At 45.7% G+C, this 19,389-nt stretch overlaps 1 protein-coding gene across 24 annotated transcripts in view; it reads right to left on the bottom strand.

The window, feature by feature from the left end:
* The window catches only part of SMN1 (survival of motor neuron 1, telomeric), a 64,248-nt gene extending 47,219 nt beyond the window's left edge, over positions 1-17,029 (bottom strand). For 8 of the 24 annotated variants that reach the window (XM_070056576.2, XM_008274520.5, XM_089312590.1 and 5 more), the window contains exons 1-7: positions 14,398-14,510; positions 10,886-10,957; positions 8,084-8,203; positions 5,531-5,731; positions 5,245-5,400; positions 3,158-3,262; positions 1,659-1,769 (exon numbers count right to left, since the gene is read on the bottom strand). In XM_070056576.2, coding sequence (XP_069912677.1) covers positions 1,659-1,769; positions 3,158-3,262; positions 5,245-5,400; positions 5,531-5,731; positions 8,084-8,203; positions 10,886-10,957; positions 14,398-14,472 — 840 coding nt within the window. In that variant the 5' untranslated portion in view covers positions 14,473-14,510. Of the gene's footprint in view, positions 1-1,658; positions 1,770-2,046; positions 2,221-3,157; positions 3,263-5,244; positions 5,401-5,530; positions 5,732-8,083; positions 8,204-10,885; positions 10,958-14,397; positions 14,511-16,989 lie in introns of those variants that run through there. The other 16 variants (XR_016220072.1, XR_016220071.1, XR_016220073.1 and 13 more) reach the window with 5 other exon arrangements.
* Between the last annotated feature and the right edge of the window lie 2,360 nt (positions 17,030-19,389).

Here is a 19,389-nt window from a genome sequence, read left to right as displayed (position 1 = left end):
TCCCTAAGTCCAACAATATTCACAGTCCACTTAAAACTTATTTTTATCAAATAATATACAATGGCCTAAGAATACTTTTGTCACAATTTTTAAAAAGTATTTATTTATTTATTTGAAAGGCACAGTTACACATGGGAGGGCGGGCCCAAGAACTTGGGCCATCTTCCATTGCCTTCTCAGGCACATCAGCAGCGAGCTGGATAAGTGGAACAACCAGGACTTGAACCAGCGCTCACATGGGATGATGGCACTGCAGGCCAGGGCTTTAACCTGCTGCACCAAAGTGCTGGCCCTGACAAAGTTCTTTATACATAAATATGCCATAGTTATATAACACTCAAGAGTAGCTTTAAATTAGCATATTCATAGGGGAATGCATTCATAATACACTTAAAAAATTATACCTGCAACTCAGTTGTTTATTTTCTTCTATATTGACTAACTATAAATTCAAAGACCTATAATATCACAATTTTATCATGGCACAATCACTATCTTTTACAAATAATTTTAGGATTTCGCCTAAAATAACATAATAGGTCTACAGTAGAGGGATGTATAAAATGTTAATTTGAATCCTCAGTTCCTGAGGTCTAGTTTGATGGATATTATGCCAGAACTTTCTCTAAGAACATAAAAAAATTTATTTTGCAAAAGATTATGCCTTCTTTTAGCATTCCCTACTAAAATGAAAACACATAATGCATTCTTATTTCAAGTCCAAGCAGAGAAACTACTGAGTCTTAAAAATAATTTAGACAAATAATTCACCTGAATTAAAAAATATAAAATTGGGGCTGGCGCTGTGGCGCAGCAGGCTAAGGCTCCGGTCTACACAGCTGGCATTCCATATGGGTGCCGGTTTGAGTCCTGGCTGCTCTACTTCTGATCCAGCTCTCTGCTATGGCATGGGAAAGCCAGTAGAAGATTGCCCAAGTACACGGGCCACACCTGCATGGGAGACCCAGAAGAAGTTCCTGGCTCCTAGCTTCGGATCAACACTGCTCCGGCTGTTGCAGCCATTTGGAGAGTGAACCAGCAGGTGGAAGACCTCTCTCTGCCTCTGCCTCTCTGTAACTGTCTTTGAAATAAATAAATAAATAACTCGTTAAAAAGAAATGTAAAATTAGGGGCTGGCACCGTGGCATAGCATGTTAAGCTCCTGACTGCAGCACTGGCATCCCATAAGGGCACGGGTTCCAGACCTGGCTGCTCCACTCCCAGTCCAGGTCTCTGCTAATGTGCCTGTGAAAGCAGTGGAAGATGGCCCAAGTGCTGGGGCCCCTGCATCCACATGGGAAACCTGGAAAAGCTCCAGCCTCCTGGCTTTGGTTTGGTCTAGCTCCAGCTGGTGCGGCCACTTGAGGAGTGAATAAGCAGACGGGTGATCTCTCTCCATCTCTCCCTTTCTAATCTACCTTTCAAACAAATAAATAAATCTTAAAAAAAAAAAAAAGGAAAATCAAAATAATCGAATGGCAAAGATTTTTTTAAATGAATTACAATTGCACTTAGAAAAAAGAGTAATTTGAAATTTAGATAGTTGTATTTTTTTAAACTTCAAGGCAGTTTTCAACTCTTAGGATCTACATAACAAAAGTTATTTTACAATCACAAAAGTCACATAACTACAGAAAAACTGCAGAGTATTCTCTTACCATGTAGTAGCCAGTATGATAGCCACTCATGTACCAAGAGATTAACATACTTCCCAAGGCATCAGCATCATCAAGAGAATCTGGACATATGGGAGGTGGTGGGGGAATTACCTAGAAATGGAAAAAGATAAACTTTAAGTCAAGTAAACAAAAATGTGAAGTCTGAACATTCATTTTATATAGAGAATGCTGAAGTGTTAATTGTATGTTTTCCTATTTCACACATCATTTTCCTAATTAAAAAAAAAAAAAAAAAAAAAGCAACATGCAGAGGGCAAGTGTAGTGGTACAAGAGGTTAAGCCACTGCTTACAATCCCAGCATGCCATATGGGAAGGCCAGCTAAAGTCCAGCCACTCTGCTTTCTATCCAGCTTCCTGCTAACACACCTGGGAAGCCAATGAAGATGAACTAAGTGCTTGGGCCTCTGCTACTCATGTGGGAGACCAAGGAGGAGTTCCTGGATTCTGGCTTTGGCCTGGCCCAGACCTGGCTGTTGCAGCCATTTGAGGAGTGAACCAGTGTTACTCTGCCTTTCAAATACATAAATAAAAAGGCAACATCTGGAGAAAGTCAAGCAGAAACAACAAAATATCATCTAAATTAATTAACAGGAATTAAAGGACAATAGGTGACAAAGTTTTTAGACATTCAGGTATGATAACATTATTTTCCTGCTGCATGATGGAACTATGAGTTAAAGACCGAGCATAAACACTTGCTTTTTCTTAAAACAAACACAGGCACCAGAATGCATTTCAAGGCAGATGCTAAGTCAAGGTCTTGGGTAGAACATCTGCCCCCAACACAGTGCCAAAAGGCATCCTTTTGTCTACTGCCAATACCTAAAAATCTGCCACTAAAAGATTCGCTTTGCATGATCAGAAGTTAACATCCAAGTATATCCAGAAGGGTAAAACATTAATCCTGTATATATAGCACATATTAAGTCCTTTCTAACAAGAACTAGCTCCCAATAGAATGGATATCAACTTCTGCCAGGAAAGAAGCAAGCGGTGAAAAGCTCAGAGTTGGGGCTCTAAGAGCACTGGTTCTGGGTAACACAGTAGCATTTAAAACAAAGCATTTTTTAGTGCTGAGTTCAAATTTTCACCCATTAGAATTCAGCCCATGGGGCCGGCTACTGGAGTGCCGGTTCGAGTCCTGGCTGCCCTGCTTCTGATGCAGCTTACTGCTAAATCAGACTGAGAAGGCATTGGAAGATGGCCCTTGTCACCCACACTGGAGACCAGGATGAGGTTCCGAGTTCCTGGCTCCTCACTTCTGCCTGGCCCAGCCCTGGCTGTTGAGGCCATTTGAGGAGTGGATGGGCAGATGGATGACTTCTCTCTTTCTGCCTTTCAAATAAATAAAATAACTCTCAAAAAAAAAGATTCAAGACCCAGGGATGGTCTAAGATGCTATTTTCCATTCCTCTGTTTTAGGCTCAAACCCAAATGACATATGAAAGCAGTTTCATCTGAGTTCTTTTGTACTTACTGGTGGCCCAGAAGGAAATGGGGGCAGCCAGCATGACAGGAAGTGGGGTGGTAGGGGTGGCAGTGGCGGTGGCGGTGGTGGCGGCCCACTGAATTTTAGACCTGGCTATAAAGAATATTTCAAAAGAAAAACAATTCACTAATATCAATTCAAAACCAAAAGGATAAAAATAATTACCTAGAACAATATCTATATTATAAAAAGGGTACTTCAAAACTTCATGGAAAAATGAGTGAAAAGATGTTTATTTTGGTGAAAAAATTTTTTGAAATCCATCCACATTTTTTTCATAATATTTTCCATGAATGTTTTGAAGATCCCTTTTCATGAATAGGTTTGAAAATTCTGTGTGCCAAAATAAGCATCTTTTAACTCAATTTCCTATGAACTTTCTGAAGTAAATAAATATATATTAACCAAAGTAAATGGAATTTCATATACCAAGTCCTCAAGTCAAATAGACTCAAATAGATAACCTCTAGATTTTCTCATTTCCTTTCTATGTAAACATGCAGCAAGCAAAAACAAAGATCTGTAATTAACTAGTAAATCAGAGATTGGATTTAGCAAAAATATTTTAATCATAAAAGATTATATGCTCTATATTTTGACTACTTATGTTATATTATCTTTTTATGGGAGCCCTAAGTTAAATGTGTTAACTTAGAGCACATTTAAAACTGATACACTCACACCTAACAAAAATCAACACCCTGAGATCAATGACGCATGATATATCTTTAAAGGTTTGATCACTTCAATTTCATTTACCTATTATTTTATTTGAAAGACAGGGAAACAGATAAAGAGACAGATTGTGATTCTCCCTCTGCTAGCTCATTCTCTAAATGCCCACACCTGCTAGAACTGGGCCAGCCTGAAGCCAGGAACCTGGAATCAATGTGGGGTCCCACGTGGGTGGCAGTGACTCAAGTACTTGGGCCATTACCTGCTGCCTTCCAGGGTACACAATAGGAGGGAGCTGAAATCAGGAGTGGAGCCAAGGTTCAAACCCAGTACACCAATATGGGATGCAGGCATCCCAAGTGACATCTTAACTACTGTATCTAACACTTGCCCCTTGATCATTTTAGATTCAACAAACTTTCATACAACGTAAACTTCAATAAAAAACAATCACAGGGGTTGGCACTTAAGTGAAGTGGCTTAAGCTCCTCCTTGCTGTGCTGGTTCAAGTCCCAGCTACTCCGCTTCTGATGCAACTTCCTGCTAATGCACTGGGAAGGCAGTGGAAGATGGTCCAAGTACTTGGGCCCCTGCCACCCTTGTGGAAGACCAAGATGGAGTTCCTAGTTCCTGGCACTGGCCTGGCCCGGGCGTGGGTGTTGCAGGCATTTGGGGAGTGAAGCTGTGGATGGAAGCTCTCTCTGCCTCTTCAATAAATAAATCTTTAAGGAAAAAAAAAAAAAAAAGATAGCAAATGCAGAAAATTTAAGGAAAAGTAATAATGACTCATGCTTGATTTTTAAAAGTTATTATTTGAATACCATAACCTCAAGGTATGATTTCCCAGACATCACTGGTTTACATAATAGTGACATACCTTCGGATTTCATGACATAACCTAGCCTGTAAGAAAAATCTTTTCTGTTTGATTTCTTTTACTTGTCACAAAAAGAGCCATAAATGAAAATAATCTGACAGCACCTCAGGACTTTACCCATGTGATACACATACTGTATTCTTCTGTTACACATCATATGCAGGTGACATGGGGAACGACCACCTATCACTCCACCAATGATAAAGTATTGTTATACTTTCTAATTTAAGTAAGTTTGCTTACTTATCAGTCCTAATACTCCACAAGAGTACTTGGGTGAGTCTTTCAGCGTAAACTATTTTATGTCACTAACTTATTTTCTTTTCAAAGAATATGTATTCATAACATCTAAAGACAGCTACAAAAGTTTCATGGGACAGCAACCAGTTAGTGGAAGGGTTAAATGCCGCATACACTGTTGAAGAAGAAAGAAGAAAGAAGAAAGAAGAAGAAAGAAGAAAGAAGAAAGAAGAAAGAAGAAGAAGAAGGGGAAGAAGCAGCCTCTTCTTGGAGGCAAGTTTACCTTTCCAGGTCCCATTCCTGATCCTGGCATGGGGGGAGGCGGAGGGAGGAAGGAGTTCCAAGGATGAGCTTTTGACTTGATATTATTTGGTTTACTTCCAGGAGACCTGGAGGAGTTCTCACTTTCATCTGTAGAAACTTGACTTTCATTTTCATTCTTTAAAAAGAAAAATTGCATTTTTATTATAAAGGTATCGTTAAGGAAAATGTTAACACCTTCAAACTGACAACTGTTTAATTTCTTACCCAGCCTCTGCTTCCAGGAGTGAGACTGTCTGCACCCTTACCTCCTGAGCATTGTGTTCTATGTTATTAGCCACTTCAGATGTTGGGGAAAGTAGATCAGACAGATTTTGCTCTTCTCTGTTTCCATATCCAGTGTAAACCACAACACAGGTTTCTCTCTTAAAATCAACTGAAGCAATTGTAGCTGGGTAGACGCAGCCGTCCTCCGACCAAATGGCACAACATTTGTCACCAACCTTCCACTACAAAAGAAAGCAAGGACACATATGTACATATATTTCTTTTAGAGAGGGCAAACAACCATCTAGTTTGTGTGGAGGGTTGAGGGTGAAGGGCAGTCGCCAATTAACTGATTTAGAAGGCAAAATCAAATAGTGAAAAGGCTTGAAGCCCAAACCACATAAATGGGAATTCTTAATCTCTCTGAGTCTTCTTTTCCCCATCTGTAAGTCACTACGCTACCGTATAACCTATCTCCCACACCTGTTGTGAAGACAGGCAGGAGAGAGGGTGTGTCAGCAGCCCAGCACTTGGGTCGGACACAGAGCAAATGCTCATCAAACAATAGATCTCTTAACCTTTGGGAAATGCAGAAGCTTACTACAACACACTTTGTTCAGCTATCAGAAATGATTCGACTCAGACTTTTTGGTTCCCCCAAAAATAAGTTTTAAGGTTTCTGAAGAAAAAGACAAAGAAAAATATTTATTTCTCAGCTTATGAAATAAAACAAGGGGCCAGCGTTGTGGTATAATGTGTTAAGCTTCCACCTGCAATGCCAGCATCCAATTTGGGCACTGGTTTGAGTCCTGGCTGCTTCACTTCCAATCCAGCTTTCCTGCCAATGCACCTGAGAAAGCAGGGCAAAATGGTCCAGGTCCTCTGGTCCCTGCCACTTACGTGGGAGACCTGGATGAAACTCCTGATACCAGCCTGGCCCAGCACAGGCCACTGCAGCCATTTAGGGAGCTGATGGAAGCTCTCTCTCTACCTTTCCCAGCCTCTCTCTCTCTCTCTCTGTAACTTTCAAATAAATAAAATTAATCTTAAAAATTAAATTAATAAAACAATGCCCTTAGGTTCTCCTAAATAGCATCTTTCCTTATCTCCATGCCAAACAGGGTAAACACTGCTGACTAGTGATTTATCATTCCCACCCAATTCCTTACCCTTATTACTACTAACATGCATGTTCCTAAAGAACAGAAAGGTTAGTAGTAAGAGTAGTAGTTGTTTTTTCAAGTTTTATGGGGCCCGGTGCTGTGGCATAGCAGGTAAAGCCTCTGCCTGCAGTGCCGGCATCCCATATGGGCGCTGGTTTGAGTCCCGGCTGCTCGACTTCTGATCCAGCTCTCTGCTATGGTCTGGGAAAGCAATAGAAGATGGCCCAAGTCCTGGGGTCCCTGAACCCACATGGGAGACCCAGAGGAAGCTCCTGGCTCTGGATCAGTGTAGCTCTGTCTGTTGTGGCCAATTGGGGAGTGAACCAGCAGATGGAAGACCTCGCTCTCTCGCTTTCTGCCTCTCCTTCTCTCTCTGTGTAACTCTGCCTTTCAAATAAATAATCTTTTTTTAAAAAAAGTTTTATAGTTTTATGAATACATGTACTAACCATTTAAGTTTTTTTACATTATACTACTTGGTAAAGACAGTAACAAGAAATCCTTTAAAGTTAAATCTCTGTTTAAATGCCTGTTTCAGGGCAGGCATTTGGAGCAGTGGTTAAGATGCCACTTGGAGGATGGCCCAAGTGCTTGGGCCCTGCACCTGCATGGGAGACCAGGAGGAAGCACCTGGCTCCTGGCTTCGGATTGGGGCACAGCGTGCTGGCCGTAGCGGCCATTTTGGGGGTGAACCAATGGAAGGAAGACCTTTCTCTCTGTCTCTCTCTCTCACTGTCTCACTCTGCCTGCCAAAAAAAAAAAAAAATGCCACCTGGGAAGCCAGTGTCTAATACAGGAGTGCCTCAGTTTGAGTCTCACCTCTGCTTTTTTTAAAAAAGATTTATTTATTTGAAAGGCAGAGTTAGAGAGAAGCAGAGGCAAAAGCAGAGAGAGAGAGACAGACAGACAGACAATGGTTGGTTCACTCCCCAGATGGCCCCAACAGCTGCAGCTGCGCCATTCTGAAGCTAGGAGCCGGAGCCAGGAGCTTCTTCCAGATCCCCCACGTAGGTGCAGGGTCTCAAGGATTTGGGCCATCTTCTACTGCTTTCCCAGGCCACAGCAGAGAGCTGGATCGGAAGTGGAGCAGCTGGGACTGGAACTGGTGCCCATATGGGATGATGGCACTGCAGGCAGAAGGTTTACCTACTACACCACAGTGCCGGCACCTCACCTCTGCTTCTGATCTAACTTCCTGCAATATGCAAACTGGGAGGCAGCAGGTGATGGCTCAGGTACTTTGGTTCCCGGCAGCCTTGTGAGAGAGACAATGGAGTTCTGATCGCTTCTCAGCCTTTTGGCTAAGATCAAGTGCAGATGGAGTTCTGGCCCTAGCCCAGCCCTGGCTGCTGCAGGCATTTGGGAAGTGCCAAATCAAGCAACAGATGGAAGATTTTTCTCTGTCTTTCAAATAAATGAAAAGAAACAAACCTGTTTTAAGGCAGTTGTGGTCTTCTTCTTTTGGCATTTATTCTTCTTAACAGGTTTTCTTTTAGGTGTGACTTTAGGTTTATCTGAAGTTGCACAAATGTCACCATTCTTCAGAGCATGCTGTGAAAAGGAGATTAAGGGAACAGAAATGTACACGTTAGAGTGCCATGCTATTTTAAAAAAGCCACAATGGGCCAGCCCCGTGGCTCACTAGGGTAATCCTCCGCCTTGCGGCGCCGGCACACCAGGTTCTAGTCCCGGTCGGGGCGCCGGATTCTGTCCCGGTTGCCCCTCTTCCAGGCCAGCTCTCTGCTGTGGCCCGGGAGTGCAGTGGAGGATGGCCCAAGTGCTTGGGCCCTGCACCCCATGGGAGACCAGGAGAAGCACCTGGCTCCTGCCTTCGGATAGGCGCGGTGCGCTGGCTGCAGCACACAGGCCACAGTGCCCATTGGAGGGTGAACCAATGGCAAAGGATGACCTTTCTCTCTGTCTCTCTCTCTCTCTCACTGTCCACTCTGTCAAAAAATTAAAAAAAAAAAAAAAAAAAAAAAAAGCCACAATGTAACTCAGCGGGTCTCAGGGTGCCCTCACCTCAGAAGGCCTCTGCTTCCTCTTTTCGGCACCCCGCCCTATGGAAACTGCTCTCATACATCGAGCAGCGGCTCTGCAGCCCCTGCTATCAGGCCTCCCGGCTTTTAGTCTCCGTGTAACCTCAGAGCGCTGATCACCTTCACTGATAGCAGTGCAGGGCCCCAGCGCTTTTCCTACTTCTCTGGCCAAGTCCTGAACGCAGGCTTTGCCGGCAAGACCGACCCTTGCTTTAACTGCTTAATTCACCTACTTCCATTACTTCAATTACAATCTCTATGCAAACACACTTCCAAAGCTACTAATCAGCTCTGATTCTTCTCAGTCCAATCTAACATTTCCAATGATCAATTTCACACCTTCATAATCATATTCAGCATGACTAAAACTCTTCCTCCCAAATCAGTTTTTCCCTCCTTTATTCAAACTACTTCTCCCTGCAATACCATTTGTAAGCCCATTTCAATCTGTATTTTAGATTGAACTCTTACGTTAACCCTTCCTCAGCCAACTTCTACCTTCAGTGTAAAATGAAAAGCATAGCAAAGAAATGGAGACTTCAGCTGCACAGGTGACACTGAAGCCTGACCCTATCCTCCTGCTACAAGAACTACTGACCTGTGTGCTCACGTTTGGTGCTCTGTATCAGTGTCTGCCCTGCGTGGTCAACCTAGCCTGGACTACCCTCCACCCACACCTGGTGCTCAACAAAGCAAAATACCCCGGAGAGTGGCAAAGTGGTGACACTGCACAACTTTTCTGGCCACAGAACTAGAATACAGCTCCTGAAGGCACTGCATATTCTTATTATCAGGAACACTGGACTTGGTACCCAGTGGAGGATTGGGAGTTGTAAATTAACTGAGTATGTGTAAAGTACTTAGAACAGTGCCTGAGCATCAACATTCTGCAGATACTATTACTACACTACTACTATTTATCATCATCATGAGTATTTCACTAAAGGCTTACTGAATGCTTAAAACTGTAGGGGCTGGCATTGTGGCATAGCAGGTAAAGTTGCTGCTTGCGATGCTAACATCCCATGTGGGCGCCGGTTTCTGTTTCAGCTGCTCCACTTCTGATCCAGCTCCCTGCTAACGGCCTGGCAAAAGCAGCAGATGATGGCCCAAGTGTTTGCACCCCTGTCACACACGTGGGAGACCTGGATGATGCTCCTTGCTTCCATCTGGCCTTGCTGTCACAGCCACCTGGGGAGTGACCCAGCAGCTGGAAGATCTCTGTCTCTGTAACACTGACTTTCAAATAAAATACACATTTTTTTAAAAAAGCTTAAAACTGTAAATCAGGGGTTGGCGTTGTAGTGCAGTGCATAAAGCCACTGCCTGTGACACTGGCATCCCATTTGGGCACCGGTTCAAGTCTGGAATGCTCCTTTTCTCTTCCGATCCAGTTCTCTGTTAATGCACCTGAAAAAGCCCAAGTGCTTGGTCCCTGGAGCCATGTGGCAGACCTGGAAGCTCCTGGCTTCAGACCAGCTCAGCTCCAGCCTTTGCGGCCATTTGGGGAGTGAACCAGTGGATGGAAGATATCTCTCTATCTCTCTCTCACTCTGCCTTTCAAATAAATAAATAAATATTTTTTAAAAATTGTAATTCACTTTTTCCTACTAATTTGGTATAAAAGACCTCTATAGTTTAATACAGTATAAAAACATTAAGAGGGATAAATGTTTAAAATTTCATTTAAATTGCCTCTGCAAAAGGAATAGCATTCCACATAGGCTATCAACACCTAAGAGAATACATTGTGTAGGAGCTGGCATTGTGACCAAGTGGGCCAAGCCACGGCGTGCAACGCCAGCTTAAGTTCTGACTATTCCTTCCCATCCAGCTCCCTGTTAATGTTCTGGGAAAGTAGCAGATGATTGGCTATGGCTTGGGTCATGGCTTGGGCTCCTGTTGTGTATGTGGGAGACCCAGATGGAGTTCCTGACTCCTGGATTCAGCCTAGCCTGGACCTGGCTGTTGTAGCCACTTGGGGAGTGAACCAGTACACAGAAGATCTTTCTATCTCTCCTTCTCTTTCTGTTGCTCTGTCAAATAAGTAAATAAACCTTAAAAAAAAAAAATCATGTGATTATATTAACCCATATTATTATTGAACATTTGAACTTCAATATTCTGCTGTATGTTATTAAATTTTCTTGTGAATAACCTGAAGTAAGAAAAAGAGTGAATAAGTATTACATACCTTAAATGACGCTACAGCTTTGTCATAAGCTTTTATCAATGCTGTATCATCCCAAATGTCAGAATCATCACTCTGGGAAGGGTAAGAAATAAAAACAATTCATGTTCACGTGTTTGATCAAAAACTTATGTAGATAGTATCAAGAGCCATCCTAATCCAGACATCGCCAAATAACACTGAAAATGGGTGTCACAGATCCTAAGTAAAATCACAGGAAGTCTGCTTGCTAAGAAGTTACTCCCAAAGCTAAACATACATAAATGTTCTAAGAGATACGTCACAAAGTAAATCCATGATTTAATTCCTATTCACCAACTGTAAGCAGATGTTTTATTTATTTATTTATTTATTATTATTTTTTTTTGACAGGCAGAGTGGACAGTGAGAAAGAGAGACAGAGAGAAAGGTCTTCCTTTGCCGTTGGTTCACCCTCCAATGGCCGCTGCGGCCGGCACGCTGCGGCCGGCGCACTGCGCTGATCCAAAGGCAGGAGCCAGGTACTTTTCCTGGTCTCCCATGGGGTGCAGGGCCCAAGCACTTGGGCCATCCTCCACTGCATTCCCGGGCCACAGCAGAGAGCTGGCCTGGAAGAGGGGCAACCGGGACAGAATCTGGCGCCCTGACCAGGACTAGAACCTGGTGTGCCGGCGCTGCAAGGCGGAGGATTAGCTTAGTGAGCCGCGGCGCCGGCCAGTAGATATGTTTTTTTGAAGTTAACCCACACTTCAACCTCTCTGTGACTAGATTAGTTTAGGTTTAGTTTAAGTGCAGGAATTGTGGTCCAACAGGTTAGGTGGCTGCTTGGGACACCTGATTCCACATTGGACTGCTAGTTTGAGTCCTGGCACCTCTGCTTTGGATCCAGCTCTCTGCCAGGATTCTAATGTGTGTGGGAAGACAATGGGTGATGGTCTAAACGCTCATGTCAGAGACCCAGACAGAGTTTTGGCTGCTGACTTCAGCCTGGACCAACTGTGGATTTTGCTGCCATTTGGTGAGTGAGCCAGAGGATAGAAGATATCTGTCTTTCCTTTTTCTGATGCTCTGCATTCCAAATAAGTAAATGTTTAAAACAAAAAGAAACAGTTAGTCACATATTACAATTTCTAAACTTAAAAAACTTAAAAAGACTGACCATACCAGATCTCAAGGATGTAAAGCAATTGGAACTTTTATACACTGCTGGTTGAAATGTAAAATGGTGCACCTGCTTTGAGGAAGAGTATGGTAACTTCTTATATACTTAAAATACTTTGGGTGGGTGGAGCCGCCCACCTGCAGTTCTGCCATCCCATATGGGCACTGATTCAAGAACTGGCTGCTCCACTTTCGATCCAGCTCTCTGTTATGGCCTGGGAGAGCAGTGGAGGATGGCCCAAGTGCTTGGGCCCCTGCACCCGCATAAGAGAACTGGAAGAGGCTCCTGGCTCCTGGCTCCTGGCTCTGGATCAGCTCAGCTCACCCACTGCAGCCATTTGGAGAGTTAGCAGGCAGATGAAGGATATCTCTCTCTCTCTGCAACTCTGCCTTTCAAATAAATAAATAAATCTTTAAAAAAAAATAAAAGTGAAACAAGATACTTGGGGTGAGAAGGAATTTGGTGCAGATGTTAACACACAGCTTGTGATGCCTGCATCCCATACTAGAATGCCTGGGTTCGAGTCACAGCTCTGGTCCTGATGCTGGCATTCCTGCTAATGTGCACCCTGGGAGTCAGGAGGTGATCCCTGTCACTCCTGTCAGACACTCAGACTGAGTTCTGAGCCCCCGGCTTTGTCATAGCCCATCACCAGCTATTTTAGGCATCTGCAGAGTGAATCAACAGATGGAAGAGCTCTGTCTCTCTCTACCCTATGACCTAAGTATTTTCTGAAGTAAAATAAAAGCACATGTCATAATAAAGTGTCATACTCTAATACCCCAAACAGCTCTATTTCTAACTGCCCCAAACTGGAAAAACCCGAAGGTTCATGAACAAGCAAATGGACAAAGTATAATATATACAAGCAATAGAATACCACTCAACAATAAAACGGCCAGCGCGGTGGCGTAGTGGGTAAAGCTGCCGCCTGCAATGCCGGCATCCCATATGGGCACCAATTTGAGTCCCGGCTGCTCCACTTCTGATCCAGCTCTCTGCTGTGGCCTGGGAAAGCAGAACATGGCCCAGTCCTTAGGCCCCTGCACCCACATGGAAGACCCAGAAGCTACTGGCATGTGGCTTTGGATCAGCCCAGCTCTGGCCGTTGCGGTTGTCCAGGGAGTGAACCCATGGATCAAAGACTTCTTTCTCTCTGTAAATGTGACTTTCAAATAAATGAATAAATCTTAAAAAAAAAAAAAAAAAAAAAAAACACTGAGCAACCACATACATACAAAACAAAGTAGCTATGCCCAGTAAAAGTAGCAGACAAAATAAATACCCTGTGACTCCATGTTCATGAAAGTGTAGAAAAATGCAGGCTCATCTATGGTGACAGCAAGTGGATCAGTGCCTTTCTGGGGATGAGGGAGGTCTCTGGATGGGAAGCAAGGATTACAAAGGCCGAGTCCACCAAGTTATAAAGAGAGGCAAACCAGCCCAGACACGGAGACCACAGGCAGAACCCCTGAGACTACACGAAGGAAACAGACACCCTTGCAATCCCCAGCAACTCAGCCGCCAGCTGTGGCAGCTCCAGCAACCACAGGAGGGGATGACCTAGAACTGCTCGCTCCTCACCGCCGACAGCGGGGCGGAGAATAGAATGATCACAGCTTCAGACCACTAAGTTTTAGGGCATCTGTTACACTGCAACAACAGTCCAAACAGACCACCAGCACAGCCTTTACATCTAATTTTCGTCACCCCGAGCAGCCCAGGTGTCCCAAGTTCCTCCTCACGTTGTCCCGCCATCGTCTCCCACTTCTCAACTCCTGAAACTTCAACCGCACTCTCTTAGCAAAACTTCCAATCTTCAACCTTGTATCTGAGTAACTCCTGCCTTGTCAGTCTGGTACCTGGCTTTTCCTGAGGATGCCTCCTTCCTGTGGCCACCTAAAAGGACATGAGTTTTCCAGATACTCTGCACAGCACCTGAAATTAGCCTTGACTCTAACCTCCCTCATCGGACGTATCTAGAAAGCCTGTTGCTTCTGATTCCAAAATGTGCCCAGAATCCACAATCCCCGGTGGAATTCCACTGTTAACTGCTCGGCTGAAGACTGGACGATTCCTACAGACTCCTACGTGTTTTCCCTCCTTCACGTGGCCCTGGCCCCGCACGCCTCCCAGTCCGAGCCAAGCGGACGAACCGAGGTGCTGCAGAGGTGCGGCAGAGCCTCAGCTCAAACCCATCAGGGCGCCGAAGCTGCGCGAGGTAGGAGCCTGTAAATGGAGCTCTCCGCGAGCGCAGAGGGAAACGAAATAGAAAACATGTGGACCACTGCTTTCCGGTGAGCGACTGCGTGGGTCCCGCCCGGCGGCCCGGGCCTCAGAGCCCGCAGAGACGCTGCGCCGGCCGCGAGCTCACCTGGCCCGTTCCGCGCCGGAACAGCACCGAGTCCTCCGGCTCCGAAACGCCGCCGCCGCCACTGCCCATCGCCATAGTGAGCCTCCTGCAGGCTGCGCGCCGCACGGCTCGGTGCCTTGTGGGAGTGACGACTTCCGCCGCGGGGCCTCCTGGGAGCGGAAGAGCACGGTGGCCCAGAGGGCGGCGGGGCCGACTGGCCTGCGTCCTTCGGTTTTAGTTACCGCCCTCCGGACTTGGCGGGGGGGGGGAGTGGGGGGTGTGTGTGTGTGTGTTGTCCATTGCTCTCCTAATCCTTTAACCTTGTGGGATTTTCACAGAGTGCTTCCATCCAGGTGCCTTTTACTGAGACGTTTTTAAGTTTTATTTACACAGCCTCTTTTCTTCCCTTATCCTAAAACACGTCTAAAGAGGTAAGAAAGGTGAATTACTTTAGTGCCAGCTGGCTAGCTAGGAATCCTAAAGGTTTATTATTTTGTTTATTTGAAAGGCAGAGTTACAGAGAGAGGTAGAGACAGAGAGAGATCTTAGATCTGCTGGTTCACGCCCCAAATGGCGACAACGACCAGAGTTTCTTCCGAGTCTCCCATGCAGGTGCAGGGGCCCAAGCACCTGAGTCATCCTCCGCTGCCTTCCCAGTCGCGTTATCAGGGAGCTGGATCAGAAGTGGAGCAGCCGGGCCTCCACCTGGGGCCCATAGGGGAGGCCGGAGCTGCTGGCCAGAGCCTTAACCCCCTGCACCACAGTGCCAGCCCCTAGCTAGGAATCTGTATCTCTAATTCTCGTCTTGTGTGTTTGAAAATGGAGCATATTCTTTTCCCAAACAGGTGTTCTTTTATCTTTTCTCCAAGGTCTCCCCAGATCCCTAGTTCTAGTGATCTCTGGCCATAGGCACTGTCCCCTCACTGCCTGGCCTGGCCTGGCCATCCACCCTGTTAGGAAGAGTAGTCCACTTCACTTCCTTCAGTGGGTGCTATCACAGTTGGCTATGCAGTGAGTTACGAAAGCCAAGTCTGGTGCAGGTGAGCATTTGGGACTCCCAGATTTAATTTGTCCCAAATGACTATGGTATTCCACTCTTCTCCTCCCTGGATTTTTTTTTTTTTTTTTTGTAGAAAAAACAGTATTTATTTGAAAGAGTTAAAGAAGGGGTTGGGGTGGGTGGGAGAGATCTTACATCCACTGGTTCACTCCCCAGATGGCTGCAATAGCCAAGGTTGGACCAAGCCAAATCCAAGAGCCGGGAGCTCCATCCAGGTCTCCTATGTGGGTGCCGGAACCGACGCACCTGCTCCATTTTCCACTGCTTTTACCAGGCTGGTAGCAGGGAGTTGGGTGGGAAGTGGAACAGTGGGGACTTGAACCAGCACCCATGTGGGACGCGGGCCTCTAAGGTGGTGGCTTGATCTGCTATGCTACAATACCAGCCCCATCCCTGAATACTTGAGGCAGGAAATTCCTAGTAGTTCAATAAGACAGTAAAAATGATATGTCCAAAATGTGTTTATTGGAACTATTTCCCACTAAACAGGTACTTTTAGTGCTGCTGCTCTTCTTCCTCTTTTTGGTAGGATTTATTTATTTGAAAGGCATAGTTAAAGGGGAGGGACAGAGATTGAGATCTTCTATCCACCAATTCATTCCCCTAGTGGCTGAAACTGCTGGAAGTAGGCCAGGCCGGAGCCAGGAAGTTCACCCAGGTCTCTCCTGAGGGTGGCAGGGATCCAAACACTTGGGCTGTGGCGGAATGAGAAGGCTGTGCCAAGATGGCCGCTGGCAAGGGAGCTCCAGTTACTCAGGAATGGCTTCAGAACCCATCTGGCAACGGAGCCTGCATGTGATTGGTTGTGGCACAAAACGCCCCTTGACCAGATTGGCTGCCTTGGCTATATAAGCTACTGTACCAAATGAACAAGTCTGTGAGCTGCTCGCCTCTAGCCCACTTTTACCTGACTCTTGATTCTGCGCCTCTTGCCCCCACCATGCTCCTCTCAGACTGACTCCATAGCAACACTTGGGACATCTGCTACACATTAGCAGGGAGCTGGATCAGGAGTAGAGCAGCCAGGACTAGAACCAGTGCTCATATGGAATGCCAGCATTGCAGGTGGTGACTCAACCTGCTGCTTCCTTCTAAAGGATTATCCTCTGCACACCTTGTTCCTCCTCCTGTAGGCTATCAGGGCACAGTGGAGCAGCCAACACACAAAGCTACCGTTGGTGCACAGCTAAAGACTGGTGATTTTATAGCTTCCTGGATACTTCACATCCATGAAGTAGGACCTGGGGCTCTGCACCATTTGCCGCTTCTCCAATTCTGGAGAAAGATGGAGGAGATCCTGGTGAGAGGCGTGCTCCTGTGGGGAGGTCAGCAACACCGAGAAAGGATGTTTTTTTTTTTTTTAAGCAAAATTATCTTGGAAAATACTGTTTATTGCAGGTAATTTAGGAAAAGGAAATATGTGTAATATGATACACATCAGTTCAGAAGTAACCAATAATAACTAGTTTTAAAAATGCTCTTAAGAGCTTTATGTGCTTTTTTAAAAATACAGTATACTTCTGTAGGAAATAAGCCCACCTGAGACCACCTACCCAGCAAAAGATATTGTCGCTCCCCGTCTTCGTGGAGGAACGACACAGGACCCTGCGCTGTTCTTTTGTCTGCTCGGCCCTCCCCGGGTTTGCTGCTGGTTCTTCCCGGGTTGGCTACTGACCCTTCCACCTCCGTGGAAGGGCGGTTCCCCCTGCCACTTTCCCCACTTCCGCGGGGGAGCGGCACACCGCCAGCCGGCTCTCTCGGGGGCTGCACAGGTGTTCCTCAGGTGTTCCTGGTGCATGTTGTCTCTCTCCTCCTTTATAGTCCTCTTCCGCCAATCCCAACTCTGCTACCCACACGCCGAGTACGCTGCTCTCCTCCAATCAGGAGCAGGTCCTGCTGTTTATTGGTTGAACTGGAGGCAGCTGTGTAGAAGCTGTTTCCTCCTCTCCCAGCGCCATATTGTGGGAGAGCAGATGCATAGAATAAGTCTTAATTCCAGTAACTTAGTCTAGTCCGAGTTGCTCCCCACAGATATATGCAGAAGCACTGAAGGAAGCAGAAAATGACAGATTTATGGAGACTGAGTCTTCTTTTTTTTAAGATTTATTTATTTATTTGAAAGGTAGAGTTAGAGAGAGGTAGAGGCAGAGAGAGAGAGGTCTTCCATCTGTTGGTTCCCTCCTCAGATAGCTGCAATAGCCAGAGCTGTGTTGATCTGGAGCCAGGAGCCAGGAGCTTCTTCCGGGTCTCCCACGTGGGGGCAGGGGCCCAAGCACTCAGGTTATCTTCCACTGCTTTCCCAGGCCATAGCAGAGAGCTGGATTGGAAGTGGAGCAGCCGGGACTAGAACTGGTGCCCATATGAGATGACGGTTCTGCAGGCAGCGGCTTTACCCACTGCGCCGCAGCACACCGGCCCTGATATTCAGTCCTGAGAGAGGTGATCAGCTGGTAGAAGCAGATACCACTCAGAAATTCAGCTCCTTTTATCTGTACCATGCAGAGGTCCCTTCCCCCAGCTTCAAATTGGTTGAGAAACTTGGGAGGTACAATTTAAACCCTACACAGGGCCTGGGGCAGGATGAGGAGGGGACAATGGGGTGGATATTGCTGGGCAGAAAGGACAGGGGAGGAGGTGTTACTCAGTGGTACCATCAAGGCTCCAGGAACTGAGACCTGAGAGCGCTGCGTAACAGCCATCAGGTAGTTACAGATTCCATAAAGCTCAAAGTTACAAAGATAACAAGTGGTACATGGTTTGCAAAGCAAGCTTAGCAGTTGATCTCTGTTAAAATTTTTGCAAACCTCTATCCTACTTGCTACTGAGGCCTAGTTTCATGGCCACACTAAGGGTAAGCCAAGTCTGTAATGAAAATATACCATGGGGGCCAGCGCTGTGGCTCACTTGGCTAATCTTCTGCCCGTAGCATGTGCCTGGGAAATTATTTGGTCTGGTCCTGCCAAAGCAATCAAAGATGAGACTTGAAATGCAATAAAGGGGCTGGCATTGTGGTATGATAAGCTAAGCTACAGCCTGCAACGCCAGCATCCTGTATCTGAGTGCCAGTTTGAGTTCCAGCTGTTCTGTTTCCAATCCAGCTCCCTGCTATTGTGCCTGGGAAGGAAGTGGAAGATGGCCCAAGCACTTGGGCTCTTTCCATCCACGTGGGAGACCCAGATGTTCTAGGCTCCTGACTTTGGCCTCCAACAGCACAGTTGTGGCCATTTGGGGAATGAACCAGAAAATAAATAAATTGTGGTATATCCATATACCAGAACGTTACACAGCAAATCGAAAAGACTGAACTATTGCTATACATAAGATAGAGAGCACTTACAGATGTGATATTGAGCAAATGAAGCTTGTTTCCACGTATGCGAAATCCCAAAACAGACCTATTCCATGGTGATACTCAGATGGAAGGCATTATCTAAGAAGATGCTGGATTTGCCCTGTATATTGACCTAAGTGGAATATTTATAGTTTATGTCAACTGAGGTGTACATTTCAGATATATGGTCTTTATGGTCATTTCATGAACAAATGACCAGAAATGCAATCCTGTGTCAAACAGTAAATGTGTTTACTTTTCTTTTTCTTTTTTTTTTTTTAAAGATTTCTTTATTTATTTAAAAGTGAGAGTTACACAGAGAGAGGAGAGGCAGAGAGAGAGAGAGAGAGGTCTTCCATCCGCTGGTTCACACCCCAATTAGTTGAAATGGCAGGAGCCACACAGATCTGAAGCCAGGAGCCAGGAGCCTCCTCCAGGTCTCCCACGCAGGTGCAGGGGCCCAAGGACTTGGGCCATTCTCCACTGCCTTCCCAGGCCATAGCAGAGAGCTGGATCTGAAGTGGAGCAGCTGAGAATCAAACTGGTGCCCACATGGGATGTTGGCACTGCAGGCGGCGGCCCCACCCGCCATGCCACAGCACCAGCCCCTACTTTTTTTTCT

The sequence above is a fragment of the Oryctolagus cuniculus genome, chromosome 14 (genome assembly GCF_051225735.1).
Source record: "Oryctolagus cuniculus isolate XC-2025 breed Fujian yellow rabbit chromosome 14, ASM5122573v1, whole genome shotgun sequence".
Taxonomy (NCBI): Eukaryota; Metazoa; Chordata; class Mammalia; order Lagomorpha; family Leporidae; genus Oryctolagus; species Oryctolagus cuniculus.
Note: the sequence above shows the minus strand (reverse complement) of the source record. Positions and strands in the feature narration are given on the sequence as shown.